The 21,986-nt window shown below is 34.7% G+C and overlaps 1 protein-coding gene across 1 annotated transcript; it reads left to right on the forward strand.

Annotated features, from left to right (window-relative positions):
- The first annotated feature begins 337 nt into the window (after positions 1–337).
- Positions 338–3,295, forward strand: LOC114420528. Its single transcript, XM_028386399.1, has 6 exons — positions 338–452; positions 532–566; positions 615–1,062; positions 2,642–2,773; positions 2,849–3,042; positions 3,131–3,295. Exons 1-6 carry the CDS (start codon positions 347–349, stop codon positions 3,293–3,295), a joined length of 1,080 nt encoding a protein of 359 aa, XP_028242200.1. The 5' UTR covers positions 338–346.
- Positions 3,296–21,986: the final 18,691 nt, after the last annotated feature.

Consider the following 21,986-nt stretch of genomic DNA (forward strand, 5'->3'; position numbering starts at 1 on the left):
TTAGAAACGTTGTTTACCTCCATTTTTGTTGGCTGTGCTTCTCTCGTTTTCTCTTTTTCGTGCGGCATTGCCTCTGGTTCGTGGGCTCGTTGGGAACAGTTAAGGGCGGTGAAGGTGAAGGTATCAGCGTTGAGCGTTGTAGTGGTCGACAACAGAAAACGAGGTACGTAGATGGTGGTGCGACTGTCACGGACGTACGGATCACTTACGGATCAAGTTGATCCGTATGTCTATTATTTTTTGTATTTGCTATTTTTGAATTTATTTTCCTTTTTTCTTTTAAATTACTAATTTTTTTGTGTGGCCATTTTTTGTTTGATTTGGTTAGATGGACGAAGATGAGTGGATGTATGAAATAATGTCTGAACGAGCGGATATGGATTATGAAAATGCAGAAGCATGTGGTGCGAAAGAACCACATGTTGATTGTTCGGATGCGTTCAACACTTCTCAGGTTATAATGTTAATGTTTGTCAGAGATTTAATAAAATGAATACTGGTAGAAAACTTAAATTATGTGGATTTCTTTGTAAGTGTTTGAGTGTCGAGAGGATGTTTTGCGGTGGGTTCGATCCATGGCTCATGAAAATGGATTTGTGGCGGTGATTTTAAAGTCGGACACAAACACAGGTAGTAGAGGAAGGACTACGTTTGTGTTAATTGGCTGTGAAAGGAGTGGCGAGTATAGGTGTAGGAAAAAAGAATGTATCAGAAGAGACACTGGGACTAGGAAATGTGGGTGTCCCTTCAAGCTTTGTTGCAAGCCAGCGGTTGGAAGAGAAGGCTGGATGGTGAAGTTGATTTGTGAAGTGCATAATCATGAATTGACCAAGTCATTAGTTGGACATCCATATGCGGGGCGATTGACTAAAGCTGAAAAAACACTTATTGCTGAAATGACAAAGTCCATGGTGAAGCCAAGAAACATTCTGCTAACTCTGAAGGAACACAATGTCAATAGCTATACGACCATTAAACAGATATACAATGCAAGAAGTGCATTTCGTTCTTCCATAAGAGGAAGCGATCTTGAAATGCAACATCTGATGAAGCTTATTGAACGTGATCAGTATATTCATTGGCACAGAATAAAGGATGAAGACGTGGTTCATGATATCTTTTGGTGTCACCCTAATTCAGTGAAGTTAGTCAACGCATGTAATTTGGTGTTTTTGATAGACAACACCTACAAAACAAACCGGTACAGACTCCCACTGCTCGATTTTGTTGGGGTAATACCACTGAGATGACATTCTCTGCCGGTTTTGCATATGTGGAGGGTGAACGCATTAATAATTTGGTATGGGCTTTACAATGCTTCCGAGGCTTTTTTTTAAAGCGTGATGCCCTCCCTGGAGTTATTGTCACTGACTGAGACCAAGCATTGATGAATGCAGTGAAGGATGTATTCCCTGAATGCACAAATTTGTTGTGCAGCTTTCACATAAACATGAATGTGAAGGTCAAATGTAAATCACTAATTGCACAAAAATATGTTTGGGATTATGTCATGGATTGTTGGGGATCTCTGATTGATTGTCCTTCAGAACAACAGTTTGATGAATGCCTGAAGAAGTTCGAAATGGCATGCGTACCTTGGCCAATGTTTGTTGACTATGTCAAGGAAACATGGATAATACCACACAAGGAAAAATTTGTTTCCGCCTGGACTAATAAGGTGATGCACTTAGGAAACACAACAACAAACAGGTATGAAACTGTTCAATTATTTCTATTAACGTTGACGAATTTATGGAATTGTATTATTGTATATGTTTATTTTTATTTGTGTATTTGAAATGTAGGGTTGAATCTGCTCACTCATCTTTAAAAAGACTGTTACAAAATAGCATTGGAGACTTATGCAGTGTGTGGGATGCCATGAACAACATGATTACGTTGCAGCACACGGAGATTAAAGCATCATTTGAAACAAGTACACATGTCGTTGGACATGTGTTCAAAAAAACCTTATACAAGAGGCTGCTTGGAATGGTTTCAAGGTATGCTTTAAATCAGATTGCTACTGAATTAGAGCATGTTGACTATGCTGGCAAGAATCCCTCAAGTTGTGGTTGCGTGGTGAGAACCACGCTTGGTCTTCCTTGTGCTTGTGAGCTATCCAAATATGTTGGTGGTTGCATCCCACTGGATTCAATCCATATGTTCTGGAGGAGACTCGGTTTTTCAGACCAAGGGTTATCTGGGCCCGAGGTGGGCATCAAGGACGTAATGGAAACAATATCCAAAAAATTCGAAGAACTTGATGTTTGTGGCAAGTTTACTCTAAGGACTAAACTTTGGGAAATTGCATACCCTAATCAGAATTTGATGTGTCCTCCTCCAGCAAAGGTTAACACAAAGGGGGCACCGAAGAAAACTACGAGCAGGAACCCAAGGTCAACAAAGCGCGATCCATCTTACTGGGAGTATGTAGATGCCTTTGAATCTATGCAAAATAGCAATTCGTCAGTGAGGCGTACTGCATCATCCTCTGAGCAACCGAATCGAAGAATGATTGTGCCCATGTTGGACAAGTTTCAGCCATTTATGCACGACTTCATTGATAAGATTGTTGATGTCAAAGCTGATGGTAACTGTGGATATCGGTCGGTTGCCGGTTTATTAGGTATGGGTGAAGACTCTTGGTCGGTGGTCCGCAACCATCTTCTTAAAGAACTTGCCAATTTCTCAGAAGATTATATCAAGCTCTTTGGTGGCACGGAGAGATTTGAGGAATTAAGGATGTCACTATTTGTCGATGGGTTAACCAAGATATGTAATTTATGTATTTGATTTTTAAGACTTTACTTTGAAATTAAGTTTGACGTGTATATTTGTTTCATTCAGGTGACAACGGATAAGTGGATGGATATAACGGACATGGGACATGTCATTGCATCAAGGTATAACATAATCATTGTATCCTTGTCTAAACAACAAAACATGACATTTTTTCCTCTTAGAAGTCAACCGCTGGCAAATTCTTCATTGCATCGTATAATTTGTATCGGTCATGTGTATGACAATCATTTTGTTGAGGTACATTGTAGATATGAAGTGTTTTTTTTTTATATTTATGCAATGAGTTTTGTAGGATTTAGTTAACATTTTTTCGCATATACAACAGGTTTATTTAAAAGAACATTGTCCCTTACCGCCTGTAGCATTGTTATGGTCTAGCAATTGTCATCCGCAGGCGAAGTCGTGGCCAAATCCATATATTAGCAGAATGCAGCATTACAATAGCTTCGTGATGTTCAAGAGATACTATGTTGACATAAATGATGATTGAACATGTAATTTATAATGACTGATCGTTATGAACATGTAATTTATTTGTTACCTCCACAACAAAATTATTACTTAATTCTAAAAAAGCATGTATGATATATCATTGTCTGAGTTGACAACACATTGTGAAAAACCGTGTATGATAAATTGTTGTCTGCATTAACATAAAGCGCGTGAAAGGACCCTGCACAGCATGACTACACATGCAGATCTGATGCAAGCTAAAGCATGTCACGTCATTGGTGTAGTTGACAACACATACAGAAAGCATGTGCATGCGTATTTTTAATCTTTAAAAAATACAACACTGATATTAAAAGTCATCTACATATATGACACATCCTAACACTGTAAGAAAGCACAAGTTTCAGTCTCAACCCAAGTCTTACAAAAAACTATGGCATTCTTGGGAGAGACAAGCAGTCAGACAGTTGTGAACTCCACATTAGGTTTTATTTTTCCAAATGGATCCATTGTTCACAACGACAGTGGTGTTTCCTTTCAAGCTTCCACTCCAGTTCCCATTCGAGTACCTAACGGGTGTGATTTTCAAACATTAAAAACCAGAATACACAATACCCTTAAGCTAACCAACAAACAATTTTTGGATGAAATTTACTACCGACAACCTTTCACGTATGCAGGTAATCAATTTTGGTTTCAATGTATGCAACTAAAAGATGATGTTGATGTTAACACAATGTTAATGTGTAATCATGAATTTTCATTAGTTGGTCCGATTGAGTTATTATGTAGCATTGCTAGAACCCCAGATGGTATTTTAAACTTACTTGAAGCTACTATGACCCCTACTCATGATGCCCTGCTATATTACAATGGGAGGTGGAACATGTCACGGCAAAATGAGTTTGTTGGTTACTCGTTCATAGGAAAAAATCCCAAAAACTTTGACATTCCCACCGGATGTACCATGGATGAACTGAAGGATTTGATCAAACAAGTTGCGCCTCATGGGATTCCCCCTTATGGTATTGATGAAACACAAATGGTAAGGCGATTGTTTTTTCGGAAACCATGTCACCATGAGTATTCAGAAAAAGTTATAAAATTCAAAATAATTGAACTCAAAACCAACAAGGACGTGATGAAGGTGGTCATTGAGTCTAACTACTGGAAAAAGATTGGGCCATTAGAAATTTTTGTTGTTTTAAGTAAACCTGTACTGCAAGTGGAAGACGAGTTGTCCTTGTCGCAAAATTAGCATGAGTTAGTTGTAGTATTTGATGCGAATTTAATTTCGTTCGACTATGTTGAAGTTAATGTACTATTTGAATTCATGTATTGCATAATCGTTTTTAATGTACTGTTTGAAATAAAGAAGTTGAAAAGGGTGTAGACATATGGAGGAATTTCAATCAAAGTACACATATGTAACGGATAATAAATATGCCTCTCGAGTCAATCCAAAACCCCTCATTTCTTACTTTGCTCAAAATAATCTAAATAACTTACATATGTACTATTTTTTATTTTATTTTTACTTTGAGGAGACTGTTAACGGTTGTTTGAACTAGTCTGTTGGGGAAGCCGTAGGGTTCCATGGCTTCGAGTGTTGCGTCCATTCACAATTCAGTTCATGGAAAGAAGAAAAAAGTGATTGATTGAATGAGAAAAGGGAATGTGAAACGACCTACCTTAGGACGTCGTTTCGGAGCCATGAGAACAAAGAAATTGCAGATGGAATGCAAAAGAAAAGGATCGGTTTATGTTTGCATTTGGTCACACATTATTCGATAATGAAGTTTGATGCTGACTATCCTGTACAAGTTTATGTTGACATTGAAATTCAAGGGAATTTACCTTAGTAACTCTTGAAGAACAACATGCACGCAAGCACACACACTTTTGACATAATTCGTCATACTAACACACTCACATAAACTAGTATATATCAAGTCAGGGTCAGAAAGTTGATCTACTATTGAAACTACTAGCTAAGTAAGTATATGGTTGAGTTAAACAAAGCCACTGCCATTTGTGAATATTTTGGTCACGTCATGGCTTCTTGTACAAGTTTCTCTGCTAAAAAGTTGCCCTACTTGACTTCAGCTCTCTCTAGTTATGATTTTTATCTTTGTAATAATGAGACTAGTTTTAGTAGCAATATATGGTTTGGAATATTTGGATAATTTCTGACAAGCACTAGGTATCTTTTGGAATTTTTTAAATGAAGAAAATTGTCAACATCTCAATATAATCATAATTCATGCTAATCAATATATACTATTTCGATAATTCCCTGAAAGAGGATACATCTATATATAATCATAATTTATGCTAATCAATCTATACTATTTATCTATATGTCGACATCTCATTATTTACAACCAAATTGTGACTAAGGTCAAAACAAATTGTGACAACAATCTAATAAGAATTATCCAAATTATAGACAATATTTATTCTTCTACCAAAGTAATACATAAAAGGAAACACTTGATATTCTCCAAAATGACACTATTTATCAAATATTTACCATACATTCAGAGGTCATCCTAATAACCAAAATTCCTAATTTCAAAAAGAACTTACAATGTATCAATCAAATATTTGGCAATTTGTAAAATGAAGCTGTGACAATTTACGGATCAGGTGATCCGTAAGTGTTTTACGGATCAAGTTGATCCGTAAGCATTTTTTGGATCAAGTTGATCCGGAACATGCTTACAGATCAACTTGATTCGTAAACAACGTTTTATTACTTTACGGATCAAGTGATCCGTAAGCATGTTCCAAATCAACTTGATCCGGAAAACGCTTACGGATCACTTGATCCGTAAGCTCCTCTAAGCTTCCCTACTCCGACATCAATGGCAGAAACAGAGGACAGTGGCGCTTACCTCGACGGTCGACGTTGACGACGCTCCCTTGACAGCGGCAGTGGTTCGTGGCTCCTCTTCACGACAACAAGAAGAACAAGAATCAAACGCAAGCTCCTCTTCACGACAACAATGGTTCGTGGTTGAGGAAGAAGAAGAAGAATCAAATGAGGAAGAAGAAGAAGGTAGTGGGAGAGAGACAGGTTCAAGAGGTCACCAACAAAATACGAAAATGGCTCTGAGGAAGAAGAATCAAACACTTTGAGGAAGAAGAAGAATCAAAGGTTGTGTGAGGAAGAAGAAAAAGAAACTGCAACGGAGAGAGAGAGTAGTGGGAGAGAGAGAGTCACGCGTTTATTTTTAAAAAATAACCGAGGGGCATTACGGGCTTTTCACCTCAAGTGCTGGGTGCACCTAGCAGCACTCAAAATTGCATTTAATTGATTTCAGATGTCTGCTGACTGAGGGAAAAAATTGTTTATTACATTTGATTGATTTTATGTGTGTTCCAACTTCCAACTGTTGTATTGCAATTTTTTTTTACATAAGTCATATTTCCAAAACGAAAGCATTTTTAGCTATAATTTTTAAATTGTTTTTCTTTAACCAGATTATGTTTCAAAATTTTTCTTAACCTCTTGTCTTTTCAACATATCATTCTTAGTTCTTTAGTTTTAACATGAATTTCAAGATTTTCTTTAAAACATTATTAATTAAATAATATTTATCACCATAAATTTTTTATCATAAATCTAAAATATAATTTATGTGCTAAAACATATTTATTTATTAAAAATTTTAATTAAATAAAAAATTAAATATTTTAAAGATTTAATTTACGATAAGATCGTTATCACAACCACCACCATCACTACAATCACCGTCATGGTTATTGTTGTCGCTATCAATATGACCATCATTGTTGTTGTCACAACCACCATGATCGTCATTGTCACCATCGTTGTTACCACCAACATAACTATTATTGTTTTCGTTGTCACCACCACTGTGATCACCACTATGATCATTGGCGTTACTACCACCATCATCATTGTTGTCATTGCCACCAGTGTCGTGATCACCTTCACGCTAGCTAGCAACAGTGGTGATCACAATGGTAATGATGATTTGTGATGACGATCATGACATAAATTAAATCTTTAAAATATTTAATTTTTTTCTAGTAAATCTTATAGAAAATCTATGGTTAAATAAGGCTTTAATTTGAATTTAAAATATTTTAATTTTGACCTTTCATATTAATCTAATAGATGAGAATGACCATTCTCATTATCATTCTGATTTCAAATGTCATCTTTCTCTCTCTACATATATCCAATTAAATTATAAGATCAAATTACACCAACCATCAATTCTTTATTTTAATACTAACTAGTTTTTTGACCCGTGTGATACACAAGGTAAAAAAGTTTTTGAAATTTTTAATTTTTGTTGTTTTATATTTACTTTGACAACAAATAATTGTATTTGAAGAGTTATATTTATTTTGACAAATAAAATTGATGATAAAATAAGAACATGTGACAATTTAAAATAATACATATAAATTTGATGGTGATAAAATAAGAAACATGTGACAAATAAATAATTAAAATTAAATCTTCATTATTTTAAAAATATATATAATGTTTTTAAAATTAAAAAATATTTATTTATATTAATTAAAAGTGATGATATTTTAAATTTTATATCAAGTAAAATTTTAAAGTAACCTCATCCACTTCGGTTGACAATTTCTTGTTTCCATCAATTTCAGTCTCATCAGTCTCAACATGTGAAATGAAGATTAATTCATATTAAATAATAAATTTTGAATTAATAGAAAACAAAAAATAATATGAATAAAATTCGGATAATGAACTAAATAATATTTAAAATTAATCAATACCTCAATGGAATATGGTCTTGAACTGCGCAATCAATTTTTTTTTCTGTGACTCTCCTCATTGTAAAATTTTACCAATTATTCACCTTGATGTCTAACTTGAAGAGAAATTACTGCTCTAAAAACAAATGAAACTCAATAGGATAATCATCTTCTCCATTTTCCTAGAGAATAAAAATTGCATTTACTTATCAATTAAAAATCGTGAATATTCAATAATATTTTCCTAGAGAATAAAAATTGCATTTACTTATCAATTTAAATTTTACCAATTATTACCTCAGGAATATATTATATCTGTTGCAGTCTTTCTAACAAAATATTCCAATTCTGTTTCAAAAATTACAAAAGTTTCATTTCCTGTGCTATCAAGTACATTAATATGTACTCTTAGCCTGCACACGTACAATTCACATCAGTACATTATCAATGAATAGAAAATTAAAAACGGTTCAAATCCTAAACAAAAACCATCTCATTAATTGTTTAGTACAAAAATAATAATTTAGCATTTTTTAAATTACTACAATTGAATTAAAACAAATTCATACTATTTTGATAATTATATTTTTATAAATGTCTTCATTTAATTTACTATTTTTCTTGTAGTAAATTTTGAATATACTAAAATTAATGAACTGAAATTAAAATATTGAATATTGAATTTACAAAATTGTAGCTGCCAATTAAAAAATGTGTACCCAGGTACTCCAGCAACCACCTTTCTTGTAGTTGTAGTTAACACAATAAAATTTATTTCCAGTTGGTTCAACCTTTCTTTTGCAATGGAGGCATGGGTTATAATATCGTTTTTTATGTTTGTCAATACTGTTAATCCTTGCAAGCACAGTACATAAACAATTCTTAAAAGTTAAAAACATAAAATGTTACTTTGGTTTATCATGTATTATGTAATATGCAGTCCATTCATTTTTATAGAATACTCAAATAAATCGTACACCTTTGTACTCTCACGAACTTCTAACATTGTTAGTGGTTGTGTTTGCAAAAGATCATCTCCTAGTGACATGGCAGAATAGCCCAAAATATGACTAATAACTTGTGAAGAAGAGAAATTTCCATTTTCCAGCCTAAAAAAACACATGTAAATTAACCTATTAAACTTTATTATGCTTCTAAAAATATATTAATTTTAAATACTTTTTTTATAATATGAGATTTCTTCTATGTCGTCGTTGATTAACATTTTTGTGCAATGCCAAACATTAGAAATACCCATATTACCTAACAATAAAAAGTAATATGTGTAATTATATAAGTGTTACGTACCTATCAGATGTATAACACAATATAAAAAAATAAAAATAATTATTTATCATTAAAAGGCTTCAACTTACACAACTGCAAAATCACTACAACAAGAGCGTCTGATTTATTTTGTATGAGATAAGAGTTCATCTCTCTTCAGCAACTTCATTCCACCTAGTGCATAGAACCTATTACTCCTAATTAAAAAGAAGAAGAAGCATATTTCCAAAGTAAAATTTTGATTAATTCATATATTGTAGAAATAATGTAATTACTAATTTTAAATAAGAAATACAGAATATTTATATATAAAAAATCAAAATTTCCAAATTCAATAATTACTCCAAATCTTCAAGGTAAATTTCCATTAATTTTTTTGAGTAAGTCAATATTTGAATAAATCAATAATGTAAAACAAGACTTTTCAATAAAATTCATACAAATCAAATAAAAATTCATTAACTGCATTTGCTCCTCCAAGTCAGCATATGTCACAAAATCAAAATAGACCTTTGGTATACTATTGGTGTCTAATAACTTAGTGACCTTTGTCACCCAGACAAATGACAATGCATATTTATGCTTGGTTGGTTTGAATTTCCGGTCAAGGTCAACAACCAATTTTTCCATCAAATAAGCATCGTCTTCCTCAATAATACTTTCAAAATCAGAGAATACGTGTGGCCTTATTGAAGCTTGTATGCGTTCATCTCTTCAGCAACTTCATTCCACGAAGTGCATAGAACCTATTACTCCTAATTTAAAAAGCAGAAATATGTATATATAATCTTTTTTTAATATGTTATAAAAATAAATTGTTTTTGTTAAAAGGGTATAAGATACAACTTTTTTTGAAAATGATTTTACCGTGTCATCAACTATTATTTTGATAACAAAGAAGAGTTGAATACTAATTTTTATTATCTTTTTGTCAAGGAGTATCATTTTGATACTCTTGATCTGCTGAGGTCTATTGTGTTCCGGTAGCTTTCACAGCTTGATAACTCGAACTCTTAATCTTCATTCTATGGTTGTAGCTAGGCTTTGTAACACCTTAAATTTTTTTTCCTCAAATTTTGCTTTAAAAACTATTTAAATAATAAATATTACAGAACATGCGTTATTAACTTTTAATTTCTATTTTTAAGTTAGACAAAATATCTCATCAATTTTTTTTTGTTTTTTTATAAATAAGATAAAATAAAATAAAGTAAAATAAGTGTGCTTCTTGGAAAATGTTAAGTTTTCATGTCACAATTAAATCCATAAATAAATGAACGTAGATTTATAATACGAAGCCTTTGTACATAAGTAAAGAAAACAAATAATGTCATCTTAGAAGAAATTTGGATACAACCCAAAGTGCAAAAGTAGTGAAACAATCGATATACATATGCTACATCAAAAAATAAAATACATTTGCAATGAAGATCCCATCCCTCAAAATAATCAAAAAGGATCATAAAATTAGAGCATATCACTATCCGACTAAAAGTATTGAACAATGCTTGAGGTATAGACACATGAAAGTAATCAATCCTCCTCCTTAGAAGAAGGTTCTAAGTCTCGTAAAAGCTCGTGATACTCTTCCTCCCCTTCGGGCATCATACCAGTGTGATCTTCCCAATCCTAAGTGACTTGCATAGGGCGTACTAATTCGAATCTCCAACTCAGGACATTACCTCTCGCATCAAACCTCACTGGGTCACTATGAATTATGGAGCATCGTGACGCACTTCCATGCCCAGATAAAAATTGTTGTCTTCAAACCACTCCAGCTGCAGATGAGACGTAAATTCCCAAGGAATGTAGCAGTACCAAAAGTGATCGATGGTGATGGGCGTGGCATCTGGACTATCTACTGGCACCATGTGCACTAGAGTGTGACACGTGTAAAGTGACGAGCATGTATTCTTACATGGCCACACTCTTTATGTCTGCCTACTACACTAAGCTTGAAAAGGGCATGACTCCCTCGACATCTCCTGAACCTAAAAGTTGTTGATTGTAGGGGTGAGTCCTTCGTTCCTCAAACACCACAAACAACAAACAAAATCATAATATATAATCTACGTAACCACTATGTGTGGTTGTCTAAGCAAATAACACTCTCGCGTCCTAAGCCCATAACTATTCCACTTATCTCATAATAGGGCCCAACCACTGCCACCAAGCTTCCCAAGTCATGCTGGTCTTACACTTATATATGGATGACAGTTGGGAGTGATCATCACATACAGATACAATGTACATCGATCCCTAGATCTCAACTTAAAAAGCATAGTTTCAGAGCCAACCAGGAATAATAAAGTGAGGCTTGTGAGCTCCTCGTGCCAAATGAGTGCACCAAATGTCAGGTAGTCACCACTCGCAAATTCCCCTAGGTCCCGTGTGTGACACCCTCTACCCCATACATATATGTACTAATAAAAGGAAAATAAATCATAATTAATTAAAAAATTTTTAAACACATTAAAAAAATCATTTCAACAAGGTAAAAAGCTCACATTCACTTTCTTTTACATCACATTCAAACTTGTCCAAATAAATAATAAAGTCATCTCGACTCAAACAAGGTTGTCTAAGACTTCATACAATTAATATAGAAACCTATACCCCAATGTCACATCCTATCAGAGCATGGTGTCCCGACGTCCTTCAACACAAGGTTCCTTAATGCAATATACCTTGTCTTCTGCTCCCCCGAACATAAAGTTCAAGATCATCACAGGATCCGAACACAAACAACACACAGGGAGTGAGTTATCACATTCTTAACTAATGGATAGAAACAAGATAACATGTAGGTATAAATATCATATAAACAAAATAAAACTTACTTAAACATAACTCACATCATTTCACCATTTTGTCCCCCAACATCACATCACAACACAACACATCTCATTCATTTTCACAACATTCACGTACTCAAGGATCAAAATACAATATCATCAAGTCAATCAATATCGATCAATACACAAGCGTTATGCAACATATACACTAAGACTCAATACTATATGCAATGTGGTATCATGTCAGTGAAAAATCTCGTCGGGCGCCTAGAAGTACATGACAAGACAAACCACATACTAGTAAGTTAGGTCACTCTCACTAGGTAAAATCATAGGGAGACCAATCAGGGTCACGCTGTTTTACAAGAATGTTCTAACCATGTGGAATTGGCACAGGCTTAAAGGAGTTCTCAAACCGGGTGTATTTACCCCCACGGCCTACACTCCAAAGAGTCCGTCAGGGCCTCTCCCTCCTGATTTAGGTCCAATCCAAAAAACATTTTAGCACATAGACTCTATCTATGAACTGTACAAAACACATGACTCCTCAATTGTTCTCAAAATAGTTTTATCTCGTTGCACTTGTGATTAAACTCGTCGGGTCCCCATAGTGGTTCCCATCACAATACCCGTCGCACATTAACTCGTCACCCTTAAAGGGTCTTAGCATTAACTCGTCGCCCTTAATGATGCAATCCTACCCCGCAAGGGCATTGGGTAGAAGACTGCAAGTCGATTGGGCTAGAGATCCAAGGGAAGGCCCTAGGGTTCTCATGAGCCTTAGGGTAGATTTCGAGCCCATGGTCTAAGTATGAGCCCGCTTATCTTTGTAAATATTAGAATAGGTTTTTCCTTCCTCTGGGCCTTGTATTTTGGCCATTCTAGTAGTATAGTGTTTTAGCCTTGTATTTCGGGACATTTTGAGTAGTCTTTGTAGTAAGGACTTTTTTTTTTGTATTTTCATGTTTTTTGTCATCGGGGTGAGCTTAGCTATTATAGGGGGTGTGTAGCTAAGCTCTAGCTTCTCATCTCAAGGAGGTGAGCTTAGCTATTAGAGAGGTATGTGTAGCTAAGCTCTAACTTGTTTAGGAATCTTCTTAAGGAAGCTTCTCAAGGAGGTGAGCTTAGTTATAAGAGGGGTGTGTGTAGCTAAGCTCTAGCTTCTCAAGGAAGTTTTCTCAAAGAAGCTTCTCAAGGAAGTTTTCTCAAGAAAGCTTGTCAAGGAAGCTACCTAGTCTATAAATAGAAGCATGTGTAACACTAGTTGTAACTTTGATGAATGAGAGTCTTGTGAGACACAACTCAAAGTTCAACTTCTCTCCCTTTTTCTTCCTTCAATTTTGTGCTCCCCCCCTCTCTCTTTCTCCCTCTCTTTCTTTTCCTCCATTGAAGCATCCTCTCCAAGCTTCTTATCCAAGGCTCATCTTGGTGGTGAAGCTCCTTCTTCCATGGCTTATTCCTTAACGGATGGCGCCTCCTCTCACCTCTTTTCCTTTGTCTTCCGCTGCATCTCCATATGGTGGAAAATCACCATTAAAGGACCCCATTGAAGCTCAAAGATCCAGCCTCCATAGAAGCCCCACAAGCAAGCTTCTATCAAGTGGTAATCAGAGCACAAGAGCTTCAAGTAGGTGCTCCTTAAACCTCCATTAATTTTTTGCTTTACCTTCTCTTCCATTGTTGTTTCTTCATTTTTTCTCCATGTATCTCCTCACATGTATTGTGCTAAATGTTTTTAACATGATTCTTTAGAGTTTCCACCAATTAAACTTGCTATAGAAGCTAGATTTGATTTTCTATGGTTCAAATTTCCTTTTCTTGTTCTTGAACCATGAATTGTGTTGAGTTTAGGTTCCTTTGAGTTTTGTCTTGTTATTTTTTGTGGCTGAAACCCAAACCATAAAATTCTTACAAAAATATTAAAGTAGAAGAAAACCTCAAAAATCTAGAGTGACTTGTTCACCTATTGTAGTTTTGTCATAGAAGTCATGTCTAGTCATGAAACTTGTCACATAAGATTTCTTATGTTGTGCTGAATTTTATTTTCTTGATTCTTTGTCTAACTCATTTGTTCATGAGTGTATGAAATTCTTTTAGCCTATTATTTTATTTGAGTCAAATCTTTCATGTTAATTAGTCCTTAACATGTTCATGCAAAATTCTTAGAGAGTCTTTGATTGTGAACCTTTTCTTGAACTTTTAGGTTTCCTTATGATTGTGTCTATTGTGAATTTGAGTTTTGGTGATTGAATTGCTGGCTGAAATGTTGATCCTAAGTGAATATTGAACTCCTAAAACTGTGGTAAACAATCCTTGTGAGTTCAACATACATAAGAGGGTTGAAAGTAAGCCCAAGGCAATCAATATACCATGCTTAAAAAAAATCGCTGGTGCTGGCAGCTTGGACATACAAACTTGTAAAAATTACTGAGAAATGGTTACTTCGAGTTTTGAGCTGAAATTTTTACTGAATTTTCTAGACATCTGGAAAAAATTTATCAAAAAAGAAACAATTGATTTGGATAAAAGGAAAAAATAAAAAAAATCACACAAGTTGGCAGAAAAAAAACAGTATCCAGAAAAAAAAGGGTGAAAGGGAAGTGTGCTTGTTGTTTTGGCTCAAAATTTATTCTATAATTGGTGCCTATTTTATGCCAATCTTAGTTCCTAAATTTCAATTGAAAATTAGTGTGAAAACAAGTGCCAAAGATAGAGGTTTGTTGAGTCTTTTTTTTCAGTTATTTTTACTCTACTCTAGAGCCATTCTAAGTTTCTCTTTGAGTCCTAGCTTGCTTTTATGTCCTTTTTGCATTGCTTTAATTGTTGAGTAATCCTTGAAAAATTGTCTTGTTAAAACTCCATTGGTTTAGCTTTCATTTCATTTTTTTTTTTGTCTTTGGTTATTGCTTGTCTCTTTGTTTCCTTGTTTGTGAGTTGCCATATAGGTAATTGGAAAGGAGGATTGGTGTCATCCCTTGATGAATTTGAGTCAAGAAGCAAGGGGCCAACCACCTTAAGAGCTATTGGACTAAGAAGCACTCCAAATTGAGTGAATCACCAAAGAGATAACAACCACCAAAATTGAGGACGTTTTGTAATTTTTTAATTTGCAATTTACTTACCTTTATTGCTTTCAAGTTTTGTAACAAAAAGGCCTTTCATTGGAAGTGTGTTGGGAGCCTCCAATAGGTTACCAAACTTCCATTTGTGTGTAATAATTTTAGGCAATATTTCCTTAGGATAGTGAGTGTTTTGTTGGGAACGTTGATGTGGTCATCCAAACACTCTTAGGATTCACTTAGTTTACTTTTCTTGCTTACTTTCATAGCTTATTTCCTTTACCTTCCATTGTCAAACCGCCTAGATAGCTTTCCTTTTACCAATTAGTTGTTTACCTTATCTTTCACACCACTTTTAGTGTTTATTTTGGCTAGCTTAAACCATAGTTTCTTTTACCTTTTTGTTTTCAAACCTCCAGCAAGAAAGAACCACAACTTAGGAACCAACATGAGTCATCATTCATCTAGTGTTAATGGCGAGGGTACTAGTCATAAAGACCCTTTATCTAGAATCTTAGATGAGTTGAGTTCCCTCAAGTTATGGAAAGAAAAACAAGAGAGAAAAGAAAAAGGGAAAAAAAGAGTGGAAGAAATAAGTCAAGATGAAAGAAAGAAAATAAGAGAGGAAGAAAGAAGAAAAATAATGAAAGAAATGAAAAGAGGAAAACATGCCTCCTATAGTAGTCATAACTCTTGCAAGAGCCTAAGTGAAGAACTTCGTGACTATTACGAAGGAAGGCATAGGTCACATCTTAGACCTCACTCCCATAGAAGAGAAAAGGAAAGAAAGCCTCAAGAGGCTAACATTAACCTCTCATACTTCCATGGGAAGGACAATGTAGAGGCTAACTTAGATTGGGAAATAAGGGTAGAGCAACAACTTAAAAAGAAGTCTACTTCAAAATCTTATGGCTCTCACTCTTATCCAAAGAAAGACCAAGGTCAAGGCATCTTAGGGGTGACATCTTCTAAGCCCAAAGATGATAAGGGGAAGGCAATAGAAAAGCAAGCCCCTAAGGCTAGTATGCAAGAGAAAACTAGCTCTATAAAGTGCTTTAAATGTCTTGGAAGAGGACACATTACTTCTCAATGCCCCACCACAAAAACCATGATTATGAGGGGCCAAGACATTTATAGTAGCCAAGATGAGGCTACTACTTCACCTTCCTCTAGTGAAAGTGAAGAAGCAAAAGGGGAAGAATCTAGTGAAGAAATCTACCCCCAAGAAGATGGACAACCATTAGTGGTTATAGAGAAGTGTAAGGAGGTAAGTGTCTCCTCCAAGAGGTTAGCTAAGAAGGAAACTCATTTTACAATAAAGACAAACATTAAAGAAACTTTCCCACTTAGACAACCTCCACATTTTCTCTTTTTAAAAAGGCACTTGCTAGCATTGCCACACCTCTTGGGCTTGAGTTTATTCCTCAAGTAAAGAAGTTGTTGGATGAGGGTTTGGTTCGCAAGAGCTTAAATCCTTGTGCTTTGTTGGTGCCCAAAATAGGTATTATTAGGCACCAAGTCCCTAAAATAGGTGGTATGATGAATGTTTTGAGTGGTGCAACCCTCTTTTGTAAAATCACTCGTACACCTAACATCTTCATGGTGTGTGTACATAGGGACCCATTAGGTAGGTTTGTTCTTATTTTTAGTTTCAATACAAACTTAGGTACTCATATGGGACACCTTAGGTTTGTCATACTTTTTGGTAGGAATAATCAATATGAAAATACAGAAAAAGGTATGTTTTATTGCGTTACTTTTCTTAATTTTTTAAATAGTGATCAAGGGGTTCCCATGAACCCTAAGAGAATAAAGGTCATTCCTGAGTGGCCTACTCCACCAAGTATAAGAAAAATTTGGGGCTTCCATGACTTAACAAACTTTTACAAAAGGTTTGTCCCATATTTTTCTATACTTGTAGCACCACTCATTGAGTTAGTGAGAAACCATGTTCCTTCATGGGAAGATGCCCAGGAAATGGGTTTTCAGACCTTACCTTCCTTCAACATACCAAACACCACTAATAAATATGTTTTTGTTCTTTTTACAGGTGTTGAAGGAAGGAGCCCAAGGTATGAAGAACCTCGGGATTTGATGTCAAATCCTTTCTAAGGTGGAGGGAATGATGCAATCCTACCCCGCAAGGGCATTGGGTAGAAGACTGCAAGTCGATTGGGCTAGAGATCCAAGGGAAGGCCCTAGGGTTCTCATGAGCCTTAGGGTAGATTTCGAGCCCATGGTCTAAGTATGAGCCCGCTTATCTTTGTAAATATTAGAATAGGTTTTTCCTTCCTCTGGGCCTTGTATTTTGGTCATTCTAGTAGTATAGTGTTTTAGCCTTGTATTTCGGGACATTTTGAGTAGTCTTTGTAGTAAGGACTTTTTTTTTTGTATTTTCATGTTTTTTGTCATCGGGGTGAGCTTAGCTATTATAGGGGGTGTGTAGCTAAGCTCTAGCTTCTCATCTCAAGGAGGTGAGCTTAGCTATTAGAGAGGTATGTGTAGCTAAGCTCTAACTTGTTTAGGAATCTTCTTAAGGAAGCTTCTCAAGGAGGTGAGCTTAGTTATAAGAGGGGTGTGTGTAGCTAAGCTCTAGCTTCTCAAGGAAGTTTTCTCAAAGAAGCTTCTCAAGGAAGTTTTCTCAAGAAAGCTTGTCAAGGAAGCTACCTAGTCTATAAATAGAAGCATGTGTAACACTAGTTGTAACTTTGATGAATGAGAGTCTTGTGAGACACAACTCAAAGTTCAAATTCTCTCCCTTTTTCTTCCTTCAATTTCATGCTCCCCCCCTCTCTCTTTCTCTCCCTCTTTCTTTTCCTCCATTGAAGCATCCTCTCCAAGCTTCTTATCCAAGGCTCATCTTGGTGGTGAAGCTCCTTCTTCCATGGCTTATTCCTTAACGGATGGCGCCTCCTCTCACCTCTTTTCCTTTGTCTTCCGCCGCATCTCCATATGGTGGAAAATCACCATTAAAGGACCCCATTGAAGCTCAAAGATCCAGCCTCCATAGAAGCCCCACAAGCAAGCTTCTATCACTTAAAGGGTCTTAGCATTAACTTGCCACCCTTAAAGGGTCTTATTATTAATCTGTCGCCTTTGAAAGGTCTTATAGTCGTGTGATTGTATAATTCATAGCTCACAACTCAATGCACACAACATTTCAATGCACTAATATATTACAAGTCAATACATACTCAATTTATCACATATATTCTATCTCAATCACAATGGTATAATCCCAAAATAGCATGTTATCACACCTCATGAATCATACACACTTTACCTATGAACTATGCAATACACACAACTACTCAATTGTTTTCAAAATCATTTTAACTCGTCGGGTTCCTACAATGGATCCCATCACAATACTCGTCGCCCTTAAAGGGTCTTACAACTGTGTGATTGCACAATTCATTGCTCACAACTCAATACATACATCTCATTTCAATACACATGTATTTCATCATTCATCACAGATTCAATTTATCACATACTCACAATTTGAATCACCATTTCATAATCTCAACATCACAATTTATACCAAAGGTTTATCACAACATGGGGAGTAAAACCCCTCAAATAATTTCACATAATTATATCAAAATCATGGGTCAAAACACAAAAACATCAAGAGCACTCAAGTTTATCAATTAATTCTCATCAAAACATCAATTGGTACATAAACACAACAATATTGTATTTATAACCGTAAAGGAAAATTTGTGATTCAATAAACATCCCAAAATAAACTTCAATTTAATCCTCTAAGGATCCCTACACATGTTCATTCTAACCCCAATTGTGATAAACTCATCCCTTACCTCTAAGAGGGCTCACGTGTGCATTGTCACAGCAATAACGGCATCTCTAGCGGTTTCCTGAGATTCCTCCAGTTTTTTCTCCGACTGCTCTGATAGGGTTCCCAAACGTCAGAGAGAAGGAGAAGGGATTGAAGGCTCCATTGTGTACTGTCTTCGTTCGATTCAGTTTTCTCTCTCCAAAAATATTATTTCACAAATCTCAACGGTGAAGGTTTGAGGAATTGAATCGTCAACCACATATCAACATTTCATGACAATCCAACGGTTAACTAGTTTGGGATCTTAGTTTTACTGAGACAGTTTTGGGTTTCTACGGAAAAAGAAAAAGTTGTGATAAAAAGGGTTTTTCTCTCAACTCCAACATCTTTTCGTAATTACCAACAGTGAGAATGTTCGGAAATGAGCTCTGACCATAGTGAACAAATTTCCCGATGATCCAATGGCGAATGAGTCCGAGATCATCATTTTTCTGAGATAGGTTTGGTGGTATGCGAAAAAAAGAGGGTTTTGGGAGGAGAAGAGGGGAAAACGAAATTGAGAGAAAGAGGAGGCATCATTAGTGTGAAAATTGACATAACACGTCTCTATTTATAGCTAGGGTACTTAAAACTTATCATTTACTCTATTTATTTATTTTTATAATTTTATAAAAACAAACTCTATTTTATTCCCAATCAAATGAATAAATAAAATACCATTTTTATTTTCTCTCAAACCATTATTTTAATTCATAAAGTTATTTCTCCTTATTTATTTGATTATAAAAAAACTTATCATTTTTTTAAAACTCTATTTATTTACAAATAGCAATCTCTTTTAAATTAGTTTACGAAAAATGGAATGTTATACAGTGAACCTCTCTACCCACTACACCTCAATGTATCTCTATTCATCATCCACTTTCTCAACGCAACCTCACCATTCAAAGATGACATAGAACCTTCAGTTTTTTACTCTTTCTTTGATACTCTCGCTCTTGCCGCCGTGTCTAGACATGACAACAAAACTCGTACCCATGGATACCTGCTCGAACCCACCCCAACTTTGACAGGGATTACCCGACTTTTTTAAGTGGGATCAGGGTCGGGGATGGTGTCACTATCCGCCATGTACCTGTACCCATACCTGCCCCAATGATGAAATTATTAAAATTTTATTTATTACTTGTTAATTTTATTTTAGAATTTTTAGATAATTTAAGATTCTTTTATTGACGTTTTTGGTAGACAAATGTGGTGCAATGAATTTATTGATATATAAGTAGTTAAAAATAAATGTGTAATAATCAATTTAATTTTTCTAAAATCAGATTTTTAATATAATTTTTGACAAAAAAAACTTATTTTACAAATTTGAGGATTAATCATACGAACTATTCTCAGGAACTGTGTGTGTGTGTGTGTGAATGAATTTATTGATATATAAGTAGTAAAAATAAATGTGTAATAATCAATTTAATTTTTCTAAAATCAGATTTTTAATCTCATAATAAAAGGTTCAACATGCTCAATCATGTCATTCAAAAATGCAAAACACAAAGCGCTCAATTCTAGCAATTTTATCCGTTTAAATCTATTGTACTGTAATTTTGCTAGAAATCAATTTTAACACTCCTTACTACTTCCCTAAGATTTTTCCATGTTCTAAATTCATTTTTGAGCTTAAAATCACTGAATTAAATCATCTAATACTCAAAATTCCCCTGCTGTCCAGGTTCACCAAATTTCGTTCCTAAGCTTTATTTAGATTTTCTAGGTGCTCCGAAAATCGATTTTTCCTAATCCTTATGTGTTGCCCTACATTTTCATACCTAACAAACTCATTTTTTGAGGTTAAAAACTCAAGAAAAACAATTCATACAACAACACTATCCAATTCAATTTCATGCTAAAATTATGGCTTCCTAAAAATCTCCTTAACTTGTTTTGCTCATAACTTTCTCTAGAAATTTTTGTTTTAGATGCACCTTAAGTCTAACCCTAGGTTTTAATACCCAAAAAACTCATTTTTGGCATCAAAATCTCAAGAGAAACAGCTTGCCACACAGATTTAGAACAAGGTAGCAATATGAAGGTCATGTACCTAAGCTTGATAGAAGAAGGGTTCAAGAACACTTGGAAAAGCTTGGAAGAAGAATGAAAATGGTGTTTCCTTCCCTCATGACCAGCTCATGAAAGAGAGGAAGAATGACAAAGTTTTGTGAGCTTTTAGAGTTTAAATGAAACTTATAGAAGAAGCTTAGAGCATGGTCCATTGGATTATTGTGTAGGACTTAATGGCCAAATTTGACACACTAAATGACCTTGATGGGCTATGTGTAGTTGTGCCATCCAATACCAAGTGTGGTGTGCTTCACTTTTAAATTTTTTACTCAAAAAGGTTAAAGTAGAGTTTTGCAAAAATGGATATTCTTGCTTTATACTAAAACTAGTAAATTCTATTCTAAACACCTTGATTGGTGTGCTAATCTCCATATGATTACATGTAATCAGAGTAAACCTCACATTGAGATTACTCTCTCCAGGGCCATGTACAGACATTTTGGAGCCTAAGGCGAAAATGTTAAAGGGGTCTTTTTTTTTACAATAATTTTAAAGAGACTTAGTATATTATATAAAATATCAAATTTTATATTAATCTTCTAGCTTTTTTAGCTGCAAAATCATTTATCAGAGTTTTATAATCAAACAATTCTAACACTTCATTTTCAATAGATAAAATAGCTAATCCATTCAATCTATCTTGTACCATTGTTGATTTTTGATATGATTTAAGCAATTTTAATTTTGAACTTACTTCTGCGTCATTTTTATGAATAATAACAAATTTATCAAGGGCACCACATTGAGATTCAATTAACTTTTCAACTTTTCATTTTTTCTTCAATTTTTCATAACCGGATTCATACTTTCTATTTGACATTTTCTTTTGTAAATAATCAAAATAAAAAAATTAACTAAATATTAAAGAAATCTAAATAAACTAAACTCTAAAATAAA

The sequence above is a fragment of the Glycine soja genome, chromosome 7, assembly GCF_004193775.1.
Source record: "Glycine soja cultivar W05 chromosome 7, ASM419377v2, whole genome shotgun sequence".
In the NCBI taxonomy this organism is placed as follows: domain Eukaryota; kingdom Viridiplantae; phylum Streptophyta; class Magnoliopsida; order Fabales; family Fabaceae; genus Glycine; species Glycine soja.